General features: G+C 44.3%; 1 protein-coding gene across 1 annotated transcript in view; it reads left to right on the top strand.

Annotated features, from left to right (window-relative positions):
• FAM178B (family with sequence similarity 178 member B) overlaps nucleotides 1-12,801 on the top strand; it is a 119,576-nt gene that overhangs the window by 66,145 nt on the left and 40,630 nt on the right. Inside the window, 3 exon segments of the mRNA XM_043984969.1 lie at nucleotides 3,480-3,573; nucleotides 3,880-4,056; nucleotides 4,523-4,620. Coding sequence (XP_043840904.1) covers nucleotides 3,480-3,573; nucleotides 3,880-4,056; nucleotides 4,523-4,620 — 369 coding nt within the window.

The following is a 12,801-nucleotide window of genomic DNA, read 5'->3' on the forward strand; positions in this document are numbered from 1 at the left end:
CATTGGATGTTTTAGGTGGGGCCTTCAGAAATCCTGTTGGTATTCACTTCTGGACGTTAAATTAGAGTAGAGCTAAACATTATGAAATTATTTTTTTTTTCCTTAGGAGAAAACGGAGGCTTAAGGAAGCTAAGTATTTTATGTATTGTCACAAAGCTAGTAAGTGCCAGAGGCAGGATTGATGCCAGGTCTCTCCCAACTCCCAGACAAGCAGTCTTTCTGCTCTACTGTGCTGGAGAAGTCAGTTTAGATAAAAGAAGAGCCCAATTAGACTGCTCTTTGGTCCTTGTACTTTCCTACCTCCACCCCTCTGCTTATGCCTTTCCCTATGCCTATAATTTCCATTGTGTCTCTTCTTACCTGTCAAATCCTTTAAAACTCATCTTAGGGACAGCTAGGTGTTGTGGTAGATAGGGCACCGGCCCTGGATTCAGGAGGACCTGAGTTCAAGTCCAGCCTCATACACTTGACGCGTACTAGCTGTGTGAGCCTGGGCAAGGCACTTAATCCCAATTGCTTTACCAAAAAAACAAACACAAAAAACTCATCTGAAATGCTTCCTCCTAAGTGAGCTTGTTAGAAATGAGCTAGCTCCTTCCCTACCTTAGACAGCTTCCTATTATACTTCTCATGTTATATTGTAGTTATAATTATTAGTGATTATATCTTATCTATCTGCTCATCTTGTAAGCCCCAGAAAAGCAGTGACCAAACCACATTACTTTGCACATCAGCCACTTAATTGTTTATTGAATTGAAAACAGAACCAAGATAATCTATATTGAGGGCTAGAACTAAATATATTTTTATCTATTAGCTTCCATTGTGGACAGCTGGATGGCTAGTGGATAGAGCACTTTGCTTGGAATCAGGAAGACTCATCTTCCTGAGTTCAAATATGGACTCAGACACTATTTGCTAGTGGTGTGACCTTGGACAAGTCATTTAACGTTGTTTGCCTCAGTTTCTTCATCTGAAAAATGAGATTTATAAGGTAATGATTGCAAACCATTCCAGTATATTTGCCAAGAAAACTCCAAATGGGGTCATGAAGAGTCAGACACGATTGAACAAAAACAAGCTTCCACTGAAAGAATTCAGAGAATTTTATATGGAGAAACTAATTTTTTCTCAGTGCTGTGAAGAACATGTGGAAAGTGAGGCACAGAGAGCAGGGATGTGATTTGTTCAGGGCAAATGCCTTGTTCTAGGTTTTGACCACCAAAACACATTCCTTTCTCTCCTACTGTGTTGACAACTTCTAGCTAGGTATGAAGTGAAATAAGATAGAAGAAATCACCTTGTTCATGAAGCAGGGGAACAATGGAAATGTCGACTTACTAATAGCCAACTGAGTCCAGGTGGGGAATGAGGGTTGTTCAACTGTGAAATCCCTGTTCTTCATGCTTTCTCACTGGGTACTATGGAAGAGCCCCGTGGGAGCAGATGATTCTTATTCTCAGAATAGCAGCCACAGACGCCAAAGTTTCAGTCAAGTGATTCCTCAGAAGTGCAGGGAATAGAGAAACCCATTGTCGGCAGTGAGACTATACCCCTCTGCATGCTGCTCCAAAAGAAAACCAGCATATTGAGCTATAATGAATGTTTCACTTTATAGCCTTTGGCTAAAATGCTGGGGAGGGCTGGGCCTTCCTCCTCACTCCCATGTAGTCATCAAGGTCAGCATTTCTTTTCCTGAAGAAAAGTGTTGTCATTTAATCCCTTCCTTATATAAAGATTTAGTCATATTTGTAGCCTACCATCTTCATGCGGCCCCCACAAAAACACAGAAAAGGCATATTCATCAGCTCCCATTATCAACATTCCTCATTCCTCTGGGACAATACTGTGGAAAGGTCACATTTACAGCAAATGTGCATAATGATACAAGTTCAAATTGAGAAACACCAAGAAATATCAAACCATTCCCACTCACGTGCTAAGATGAACACAGGCACATGCCCACAATACCAAACTTGCATATGGGCATAAGCCCAACTTATCCCAGATGTACCACCCAGACCCAGCAGACACCAGATTTCTCTTTCTGAGGTCCCGCCCTTACCCCTCTTCTGTTCCTAATAAATGCTAAAACGAGGAAAGGGTGGCTGAGGCCACTCCCAGGCCCTCCACATTAGGCCACTGGTACGGACCCTCCCATGGCTCCTGAAAGGCTCCTTTGAGAATTATGATTACCGCAATTTGTGATTTTATTGGTGTGGAGAAATTCCCTCCACTGATGCAGGTTAGCAACTCATCTGTCACTTAACAGTCTCAGAGAGTTTTCTGAAACTCTGAGACGTTAAGTGATGTCCTTGTGGTCACATAGCCAGTCTATAGGAATCAGAGGCAAGGTTTGAACCCAGGTGTTGCTGACTCCCAGGCCAGGCCTTATTATCCCTTATGCCAGGCTGCCTGCCTCCCAGGAATTAATATATTTAACACATTCAGGTTTTCAAAGCACATTTCTTACAAGTTGGTGAGGCAGGTAATATATTATTCCCATTCTCCAAATGAGAAAACTGAGGCTTAGAGCTATTTAGTGACTTTCTCAACGTCAAACACAAGTGTCAGAGCCAGGATACAAACTCAGCTTGTCTGACTCTACAGACCTAAACCAAACTAGTTCCTCAAAATAAATATGAAAAGAAGACTTTAACTGGTTGTACTTCTCTCATGCAATGTGGTCTACTCAGCTGAGCTATTATCATTCTCATACTTGCTATTATTGGGGTTTATCACCTACAGATAGACTACATGCTAACTTTGGGGGGAGGGGGTGCGGGGCAAGGAGGGTTAAGTGACTTGCCCAGGGTCCCACAGCTAGTAAGTGTCAAATGGCTGAGGCTGCATTTGAACTCAGGTCCTCCTGAATGCAGGGTCGGTGCTTTACCCACTGCGCCATCTAGCTGCCCCCATGCTAACCTTGTCTTCATGAGGTGGGAAGTGGTAGGATGAAGTGGAAAGAACATTCAATTTGGAGTCCCAGCATCGGAGTCCAAACCCCAACTCTGGTATTTACTGCTTGTGTGTCTAAAATTCTGAGACTCATTTTCCCCAGCTGTAAAATGAGAAGGTTGTACCAGATGACCATAGAGCTCCCTGTTAGCTCCATCATCTTCAGATTCTAACAGGAGAAGATGATAATGAAGATATTCAGACAGTCACAGAATGGGGAAAAAATTTTCATCAGTGGAAGGTGAATGGAAGTGTATGTGAGAGGATGGTTAGGTGTGTTATTAATAGGTGAGATTCCCAGTAAAAAAACAAAAGCTAGAGGCAACATTTTCTAATTCTTTTTTTTTGGTAAAAAGACCCTCATATGGCACAACAGCTGGGTTTTAGCTTTTTGTATATCTCTGGATTCAGTCTATAATTTTGGAAAAGATGCTTTCCCCTTTCTATGTTTCAGGTTCCCATTGCCTTCTCCTCATTGTGTACTTCTATTATCCACATTTGTTGTTCTTGTCTCCTTTTAGGGCCCGTAACATTTATGATGGTCTGGGTTCAAGAGAACAAAAGGCTTCCACACCAGAGATTGAGCTGGAAACTAGCCTTAACTACATCTGTAAGGTTGGTCTGGGTAGATCCATTTTCCCTTTTCTTCCATACAGTTCTGCCTAATTCAGCCTGGTAGTATGAATGTTAAATGTAACCACCAATTTTTTTTTTTTTGAATCTTTGAGCCAGGACCTTGCCCTATGAAGTGACTTGGGGCTCAGTCTTCTTTCAATCCTCCTTTCTCCTGAATCACATCCAGTGTTACTAAATGGAATCCAGTAGCCAAAATTTTCCCACCAAATCTCCTAAGACTGGCACTGTTCTTTCCCTTAGGCATTCCCAATTCCCCTACTTCCCATGTGATTTCTCTCTCTCTAGTTCCTGACGTTGTGTGTCATGGCCCGACCGGGTGTTTATACGGATGGGGAACTGCTCAGCCTCGTGTACCTGATATGCCGAGCCAGTCTGGACAGACAGTTACAGCTGTTACCCAGCACGGACCTCCAGCAGCTCTTGCTCGTATTACTTGAGGATGTTAAAGACTGGTCAGAGAAGGTAGGTAATAACAGGCCTCTCCCACTGCCCTGTCTTGGAGATCCACATGATTCTGCTGAGATCTCTCATTTTTGCCACTGCTCCTCAAAGCCTCTGTATTCTGCTACTGCTTTTCTTATTACAGAATTTCTTGAATCTTTTGTTGGGAGTGTTATTACATTTGGGGGGGGGGGGCAGAGTTAATAGTGCTTATGAATGACTAAGTATCTCCTGCTGCCCTTAGGTAAGTGACTTCAGGGTTTTGAAAAGAAATCGGGTCTCTGTCCAAAGCTTTCATTCTCCACCTCTGTAATCCTCATGCCCTCATGAGCCTACCCCGAAGTGCTCTGTTCGTTCCAAAGCTCTGAGTGGTTCTTTCCAAAGCAGCTGGCCTGTTCCGTGGTTGGGGCTCTCGTGAAGGGGAGAGAGCAGCGTCACTTGTGTGTTACCCACCAGCCTTAATGATCACCATTTCCTTTTTTGGCAGCTCCCAGAGCTGTGCTGCATGTTGAGCTGGGTGTCTGATCACCATCACAACCTGCTGGCTGCAGTGCAGCTTGTCCTGGACGTTACTACCCGTGGCAGGTACACTTTTTTCCATCTCCATTTCCACAGCGAGACACTTCATCTCTTCAGAGTCTGGGTGAAGCTCTAAGATTGGGGCCAAGGTCTCCAGAGTGTGCTGGCGTATGGGTATCACTGGTCGTGTCAGCAATGTTGTGTGCCTGAGTATAGCTGGAGGAGGGTAGTGTGTGTGGACAAGATTGGACTAAATGCACGTCTTGGCCTACGACTTTATTGTTACTTCCCTCAAAGGTGCAAGAAATCCCCATGAAAGAAACTACTCTTTATTCCCCAAGTCCCTACAAAGTCGAGGGAATATAGTCTAGAAACAAAGAAGTTACCCAAAAGGATCGAGCTGGTCTAAATTGCTTAACTTGGCTCTATAGGTAAATAATTTCCTGGTGCAATTAACTTGTCACCAAGAGGTGCAGAGAATGAATAGAACAAGTCACCTGATGCAGTCACCCTGAACTGCTAGACAATGTTCCTAAGGTGAAGGAAGCCTATCCCAGTCCTACAAACTTAGGTCAAAAGCAAAGGGGAAAAACACCTTTCCTTTTTCTCTGCAAAGGAGAACACCTACCCTACATCTGAAGGAGCCAGGCTCCTAGAAGCTCTGTCCCCAAGGAGTGAAAGGAACCAAATTTCCGGTTGAAGCAAAGATGGTCAGGCAAGCCCAGACTTTTGAGCTGCTTGCTCAGCACGGGGCTGCCAGCAGGGTCCACATTTGTACTGCTGCAAAAGGTGTGGCACCAAGACACATTTAATAGGTGAAATCATTTAATTCCATTCAATTCAATGACTGTGTTCAGTACTGGCTGAAGTACTAATACATAGCTGTGTTCAGCACTGGGGATAAAGGACAGAAATGAAAGATTCCCTGTCCTAATGGAACATATATTCTACTGGGGTGACACAACATGTATTCAGATAAATAAATACAAGGAAATTTGAACACAGAGAGAGATAACAAGATGGGGGTGGGGGTGAGGGAGAGGAGATGATGCTGGAACCAGGACAGAGGAAGCAGTATCTGAGTTGAGTCTTTAAGGAAGATAAGTATTCTAAGAAATGGAATTGAAGAGAGAGCACATTCAGAGATCAGAGATTTTAGAGCTTGACCTTACAAGGGACCTGGGAAATCATTTAGTCTAAACCTTTTATTTTCCACATGAGGAAGCTAAGGCCCAGAGTGGCCAAGTGACTTTTTGAAAAATAGGATTATACAGAAACCAAGAGCTAGATCATAATTCCAATCTAGAATCCTCTGATTCTACATCCAATCCCTTTTCTGCTTTATCACGCTACATTCTAGGTATGGGGGACTAGCTTGAACAAATGAATCAAAGTAAGGGGTACAATGTTGAGTTCCGGGAACACCCAGCAGTCTATTTTAACTGGAACGTAGAATGTGTAAAAAGGAATTAATATGAAATTAAGCTGGAAAGATCTGTCAGAGGCAGATTGTGGAGGACCTTTAATACCAGGCTGCTGAATTAATTTTATATTTTCAAGGCAGTATGGAGTCACTGAAGGTTTTTTGTAGGGGAATGACATGCTCAGACCTGTGGTTTAGGAAAACGATTTTGTTATCTATATGGAAGATGTATTGGAGAGGGGAAAGAAAGAGGCCAGTCAAGAGGCTTATTTTAGTGTCTAGGTGAGAGATGATAAGAGACTAAACTTTGGTGGAGTGGTGGGAGTGTAAAGAAGGGGACACGAGAGATATTTTGGAGGTAGAATTGATAGGATTTGACAAAACTGGTTCCTATATAGGAGTCGTTGAGGATGTCTCTGAGGCTTTGAACCTGAGTAACCAGGAGGATGGTGGTGCCATCAACAGAAATGGGGAAGTTGGGAGAAGAGGTGGAGTTAGGGAGGAAGCTGATGTATTCCATTGGGCAGACTAAATTTTGGATGCCCATGGGACATCTGTTCACTACCTGCTGATTCCACTCATTTCCATCTTAGTAGAGACAGTATAACACAGGAGGTACAGTGCTGGTCATAGGGTCAAGAAGAATTGGGTTCAAATGTCCCCTCTGACACTTATCACCTATGAGAATGGGCAAGTTATTTAACATCTCTGAGCATGTTTCCTTACCTATAAAATGGGGATGATACTTTTCTTTTCTTTTTTTTTTAGTGAGGCAATTGGGGTTAAGTGACTTGCCCAGGGTCACACAGATAGTAAGTGTTAACTGTCTGAGGCCAGATTTGAACTCGGGTACTCCTGACTCCAGGGCTGTGCTCTATCCACTGCGCCATCTAGCTGCCCCGGGGATGATACTTTTAATACTCACTTTATAGGATTGTTGGTAGGTTCAAATGACAAAATGTATGTAAAGTGGTTTGTAAACTTTAAAGCGCTTTGTTAAGTGGTCATTATTATTTGTGTTGCTCCCCCTCTGCATGAAAACCCCTAAGTCCCTATTCGCCAGCAGAGACAAACCTGACATTCAATGCCCCAGCTTACCTATTCAACCTCATTTCCTCTTATTCCCTGTGTTTTAGCCTAAACCAGACTTCTCAATATCACCCAAACATGCCATGCTATTATTATGAATTTTGAGACTTTGCACATGCCTTTCCCACATTTACAGTGTCTTTTCCCTTTCTATCCACCTGTCCTTCACACAATTGCCAAACTGATTTTTACTAAAGTGCATATCTTAGCACGTCTCTCCCTTTCTCAATAAACTCTAGTGGCTCCCATTTACCCCTAGGATCAAATATAAACTTCCCCTCCCATGCCTGCAATATAAACTCTTCTAATACTTAAAGCCTTTCACAATCTGACTCCAACTGACCTTTCTAGCCTCATAGCTGCCCTCCTGGCCGCTCTTCATAGAGAGCACTCTTGCCTTGTCTCTGTGCCTTTGCATTGACTGGCCCCCATCCCTGGAACGTATGCCCTCCTTGCTTCTGTCTACCTCCAGAATCCTTCCTTAATAGCTCAGCTCAAGTGCCACCTTCTATGTGAGATTTTCCTGATCCCTCTGACTGTTAGTACCTTTCCCCCAAATCACCTTGAATCTTGTGTGTGCAAACACATGCACATATCTGTATATATGCACACGGTATCTACACAGAGATACATGTATATATACAGTTTGTGTGTATATGGTTTATATACATACATGTATATAAATTATAAGTCTACATGGTTTCTATATGTATATATGGGTATGTATTATGGTTTCTATATGTATATATGTGGTTAATATAGGTATGTGCATGTCTCTGTCTCTCTCTCTGTGTCTGTGTGTGTCTCTTGTTTTCCCCAGGCTAGATTGGAAAAAACTCCCCGAGGGCAGGAACTGTCTTTTCTTTTGTCTTTGTATCCTCACTGCCTAACACAGTCCCTGGCACACAGTGGGGCTCATAATATGTGCTTGTTGGTTGATTGTGTTGCTGGAAGTGGGGCAGCCCCACTTCATTGTCTGGCTCCGGCTTAGCTAGTGGCAATCTCAATGGGTTTTGTGCCCACAGTGACCTCATGAACAAGACTGCTTTGTTGTGAGTGTATACTGGTCTATAACCATCTTATTCTGCTTAGGTGCTCAAGAACAAAGCAAGAATTTCTAGTCAACTCTCTGTCTACAGTAGCCATTGCCTCATTAATGAAAGTGTTGGCATCCTCCAAGCCTGGGTATTGGAAAATCCTCTAGTAGCGCTGGAAAAAGGAGAAAAGGGTTTGCTTATGTTCTTCTAAGGGAGCAAGCAGTATGATAGTCTCTGATAGAGCAAAGTTAATAGTGAAGAAGTCTCATGGACTTGGGGGAGGTTAGTATGAGGGATTTGGTCATGAAAAACCTATTCTTGAGTTATAGGGTTTTTTTTCTATAAAAGGGACTTTCGGGGGCAGCTCAGTGGCGCAGTGGATAAAGCACCAGCCTTGGATTCAGGAGGACCTGAGTTCAAATCTGGCCTCAGACACTTGACACTTACTAGCTGTGTGACCCTGGGCAAGTCACTTAACCCTCATTGCCCTGCCAAAAAAAAAGGGACTTTCATACCTGAGCTTTCCCACCTGGTGGATCAGTATGTCCTCAGGCATAGCTACAGCTACCATGCAGAAATGCTCTCAGCAAGAAAAGGGAGACACTTGTTTATTTCATCTTGGTTTAAAAAGACTGATATTCTGGGATCATGAGCAAATGCTTCTAAGTATTTATTAACACTTATTCTGCATGTACCATTTGACTTTGCTATCCTGAATTTTAGCTTGGGGGTGGGGTAGGGGCAGCACTAGTAGCTTTGGGGAGGGGAAGAAATCCTTATGTGGTCCTTGAGCTGAGTCCTCCAGTCTCACATTTCCAACTGTCTTTCAGTTATCTCCAAATGGATGTCTCATATACATCTTAAGCTCAACATGTCCAAAGCAGAAATTCTCTTTCAGACCCTCTCTTCTTCCTGACTTCCCTATTAAGGTGAGGATGCATCATCCTACAGGGCTTCTCAGCAGCTCCTCACAATCATTCCCCCCCCCCCCCCCCCCCCCGCCATATCCAATGGTCTGGTCCTGAGGACATTGGATCTCCCAACTCCGGGCATTTTCACTGACTGTACCCCGTAATGGGAATGTTCTCCCCTCTCTTCTCTGCTTCCTGCCTCTCCTGACTTCCTCCAAGTCTCAGCTAAAGGCTCACCTCTTGCAAGAAGCCTTTCCCCATCTGCCTTACTCTTGGTGCCTTTCCTCCAAGATTACCCCCAATTGATCCTATATGTATTGTGCTCTTACATGTTTTCTCCCTCATTAAACTGTGAACTCCTTGAGAGCACCTACTATTTTTTTGCCTTTATTTGTATCCCCAACATTTAGTACTGTGCTTGGCACATGGCAGGCATCATTTGACTGACAGTCTTGAAAGAAACTAGGGGTTCAAAAAAGCAGAGATGAGGCAAACTTGCATTGCAGGCATGGGAGACAGCCCATTGAAAAGCAGAACCATGAGATAGAATGTCTTGTGCAAAGAACAGCAAGAAAGTCAGTTTGGGTAGACTGCAGGGTGTGTGATGGGGACTGAGATAAAATGGGGCAGGAGATGAAACTGGAGCTCGGTTGTACAGACTAAAAATGCCAGAGAAATATTTGTCCTTAGAGGCAAAATGGAGCCATTAGAGCAGGGACTCTTAATCCGAGGGGTCATAAATAGATTTTGGAGGGTCAATGAACATCTGTATTTTCCTTACCTTTTAAATGTAGTTTAGCACTTCTTTCAATTATGAATGGAAGCAACAATATATGGAATCCATAGGCTTCCCCAGACTGCCACCAAAGGGGTATATGACACACGCAAAAAAGATCAAAAGCATATTAAACAAAGGAGTGACACAGTTGGATCTGTGTTTTATGAATATTACTTTGGCAGTTGTGTGGAGGATGTATTTGGAAAGAGTGTGGAAAAATCTGAGGTAGGGAGACCATTTAGAAAGCTACTGCAGGGAGCAGCTAGGTAACACAGTGGATAAAGCCCCAGTCCTGGATTCAGGAGGGCCTGAGTTCAAATCCAGCCTCAGAAACTTGACACTTACTAGCTGTATGACAATGGGCAAATTACTTAATCCTCATTGCCCTGCAAAAAGAAAGAGAGAGAGAGAGAGAGAAAGAGAAAATAAGTTACTGTAATAAAATCCATATAATTCACTAAACATACACATATAAACATCTACATTTTCATCTTTGCTTTCTTTTTATTTAGAATTTTTATATTTATCAGTCTCACATGCCCCTCTAGATTATAAGCAGTAAGCTAAAATTATTGTTCAGTTGTGTCTGAATCTTCATGACCCCATTTAGGTTTTTTGTGGCAAAGGTACTGGAATAATTTGCCATTTCCTTCTCTAATTCATTTTATAGATGAGGAAACTGAGGCAAACAGGGTTAAGTGACTTGACCAGGGTCACACAGCTGGTAGGTATCTGAGGCTGGATTTGAACCCAGGTCTTCCTGACTCCAGGCCCAATGCTGTATCCACTGAACCACTTTGCTGTCTCTGCCATGTACTCACAGTATCCCCTAAAGAACTCATAAGTTCCTTGAGGACGAGAACTGTATCTCCAGCACCCAGCACAGTGCCTGACATAAAGTGGGCATTAATAAGTGCTTGCTGGTTGGTCAGTTGATGTGTATGTATACATGATGTAAGCATGGTGTAGGATCACAGTGCTAAATTATATTGGAGCAAGTCCTATAAAAGGTCTTGGCCATAGTTGAAGGCCCGGGTTGGCGGGTGGGGAATCAGTTAATGAGGAAAGGAGGATTTCATGGAGGAAGTGAAGTTTTACTCTTTTTTGGGGGGTATTTAACTGTAAAAGGCCAAGGATTTGGCCAAGGATCTATACTGAGAAATGCACACCTTCCAGCACCCTTGAAATCCCAGTGACCCATCTAATGTTAGGGGGCCACTTACGGCTAAAGCAGGGATGCAGACAGTAGCTTCTGGCCTGTCTGAAGTTAGCTTCTTTTCCCCTCCCCCACCCTCCCATGGGGTTCTTTCAGGTTATCAGACTGAGATGTATTGGACTCTGGGTAGTTTCACTGGGTAGTGTCCCTCACAGGGCTCTCAAGTCAAGGGCTGTGCTTGAAGGACTTGGAGGTGGTCTGCCCCAGCTGGGGATTTTGGCTGCCTTCTCCTCTGGCCAGGAACCAAACGTGTGGAAAGGGAACAGGAGCTGAATAAAAGGCTTCTCTGCCTGCCAGCAGTGGAGGCGCAGGACGGCTGGAAATAGTGGGGGCCTTCCCTCCCCATTCTTACTTCCTATTCTGGATGTGAGAAAGCTGCTTCTCTCCTGCCTCAGTTTCCCCGTGATAGCATGAAAGTGTTCAGTGAATCTGTCACAGTCTCATGGAGGAAAGAACCCTCTGTGTAACAGCTCTGGCCCTCAGTGACAGGGGGGAAGGCAGAGGCTGGGCTGGATCTGGTGCATGCGTTTAGAGGTCTGCTGCATCCTGTTGCCTTATATGAAAGTTGTTTGAATTGCTTCTGAATTCTCTTGCCTCCAGACTGCTCAATCCCGAGTTCCTCTGAGACCCAGCCCCCACTACTGCTGGAGGAGGCTGGGTGGAGCCTTCAGAGAAGCTTTTGAGGGAGAGAACCCACAGCTGTTTGACCAGCAAAAGCCCTGGGCAGATTTCTTGCTCCCTGCTGTCCTCTAACAGTCGTTTCCAAAGTTGTCCCCGGCATGCAGTTATCTGGTGGGGACTGTCTTCATAATTGGAGAGAGAGGACACCAGCAAGGCAAAGATTGGGCTGGGACTTAGAATACCTACATAGATCTGGCCCCCGTTTGGCCACTTGACACATTTGGTGTTTTGTCTTTGTAGAAGCCTTTTTTCTCTGGGTTGTAGTTTTCCCCATCTGTTAAATAGGAAAATTATCCCTGCCCCCATTTCTTTGTCCCAGCGGGGACATGAGAAAGAAGGAGACTGTTTAAAAGGCATTAGGAGTCAATAGCATGAAAGACGGTGGGCAGTAGAGTACAATGCAGGGGGGAAGTTCTGTTCGCTCAGATGTGGGTTTCTTTTCATCCTTTTTTTTTTTTTCCAATCCCTTTTCTCCATTTCTGGAAGACAGCCCTGTCCTGACCCGCCCTGGGTTCGCCTCTTCTCTCTCTGCTTTATTTTGGAATCACTTCCTATCCCCCCCCCCCCCTCCCAGCACTTCTTTTCTGGTCTGCTCTTTCTCCCTGTACTCCCTGTTTACCCCTCCCTTCTCCCACCCTTCCCTACCCCCACCCCTCCCTACCCACATTTGGGTTAATTAACTCAGTGCAGGCCTGGGGTTTCAGATTAATGGCTCCCAGATGCCAGCACTCTTCTGGCTCTGGGTTTGACTGGGGAGAAGCAGTACCCAGGGACTGGATTTACCTCCCACCACAGTTCTCAATCCAGCTGTTCTGAGCACCCCCCGAGAACAGCTGAGGCTCCTGACTGGCATGGGACAGAACTGTGAGGTCTAGTAGGCTTGGCCATTGGAATGAAGAAGAAATGTGTAATTTGCGCTTCCGTAGATGACTGAGGAGCATTTTCCAGATTGTCCACATTACATCTTGTTTGGCAACAGTGCAGCAGGTCACTGGGGTTTCTGAACTTCTGGGGCCCTTAATCAGCAAGATGGACAGAGTGACCCTTCCCTAGCTCTCAGAGGGCTTTACGGGGCCCTATCAGCACTGTGTAAATATAATGGACAACAATAA

The sequence above is a fragment of the Dromiciops gliroides genome, chromosome 2 (assembly GCF_019393635.1).
Source record: "Dromiciops gliroides isolate mDroGli1 chromosome 2, mDroGli1.pri, whole genome shotgun sequence".
Taxonomy (NCBI): Eukaryota; Metazoa; Chordata; class Mammalia; order Microbiotheria; family Microbiotheriidae; genus Dromiciops; species Dromiciops gliroides.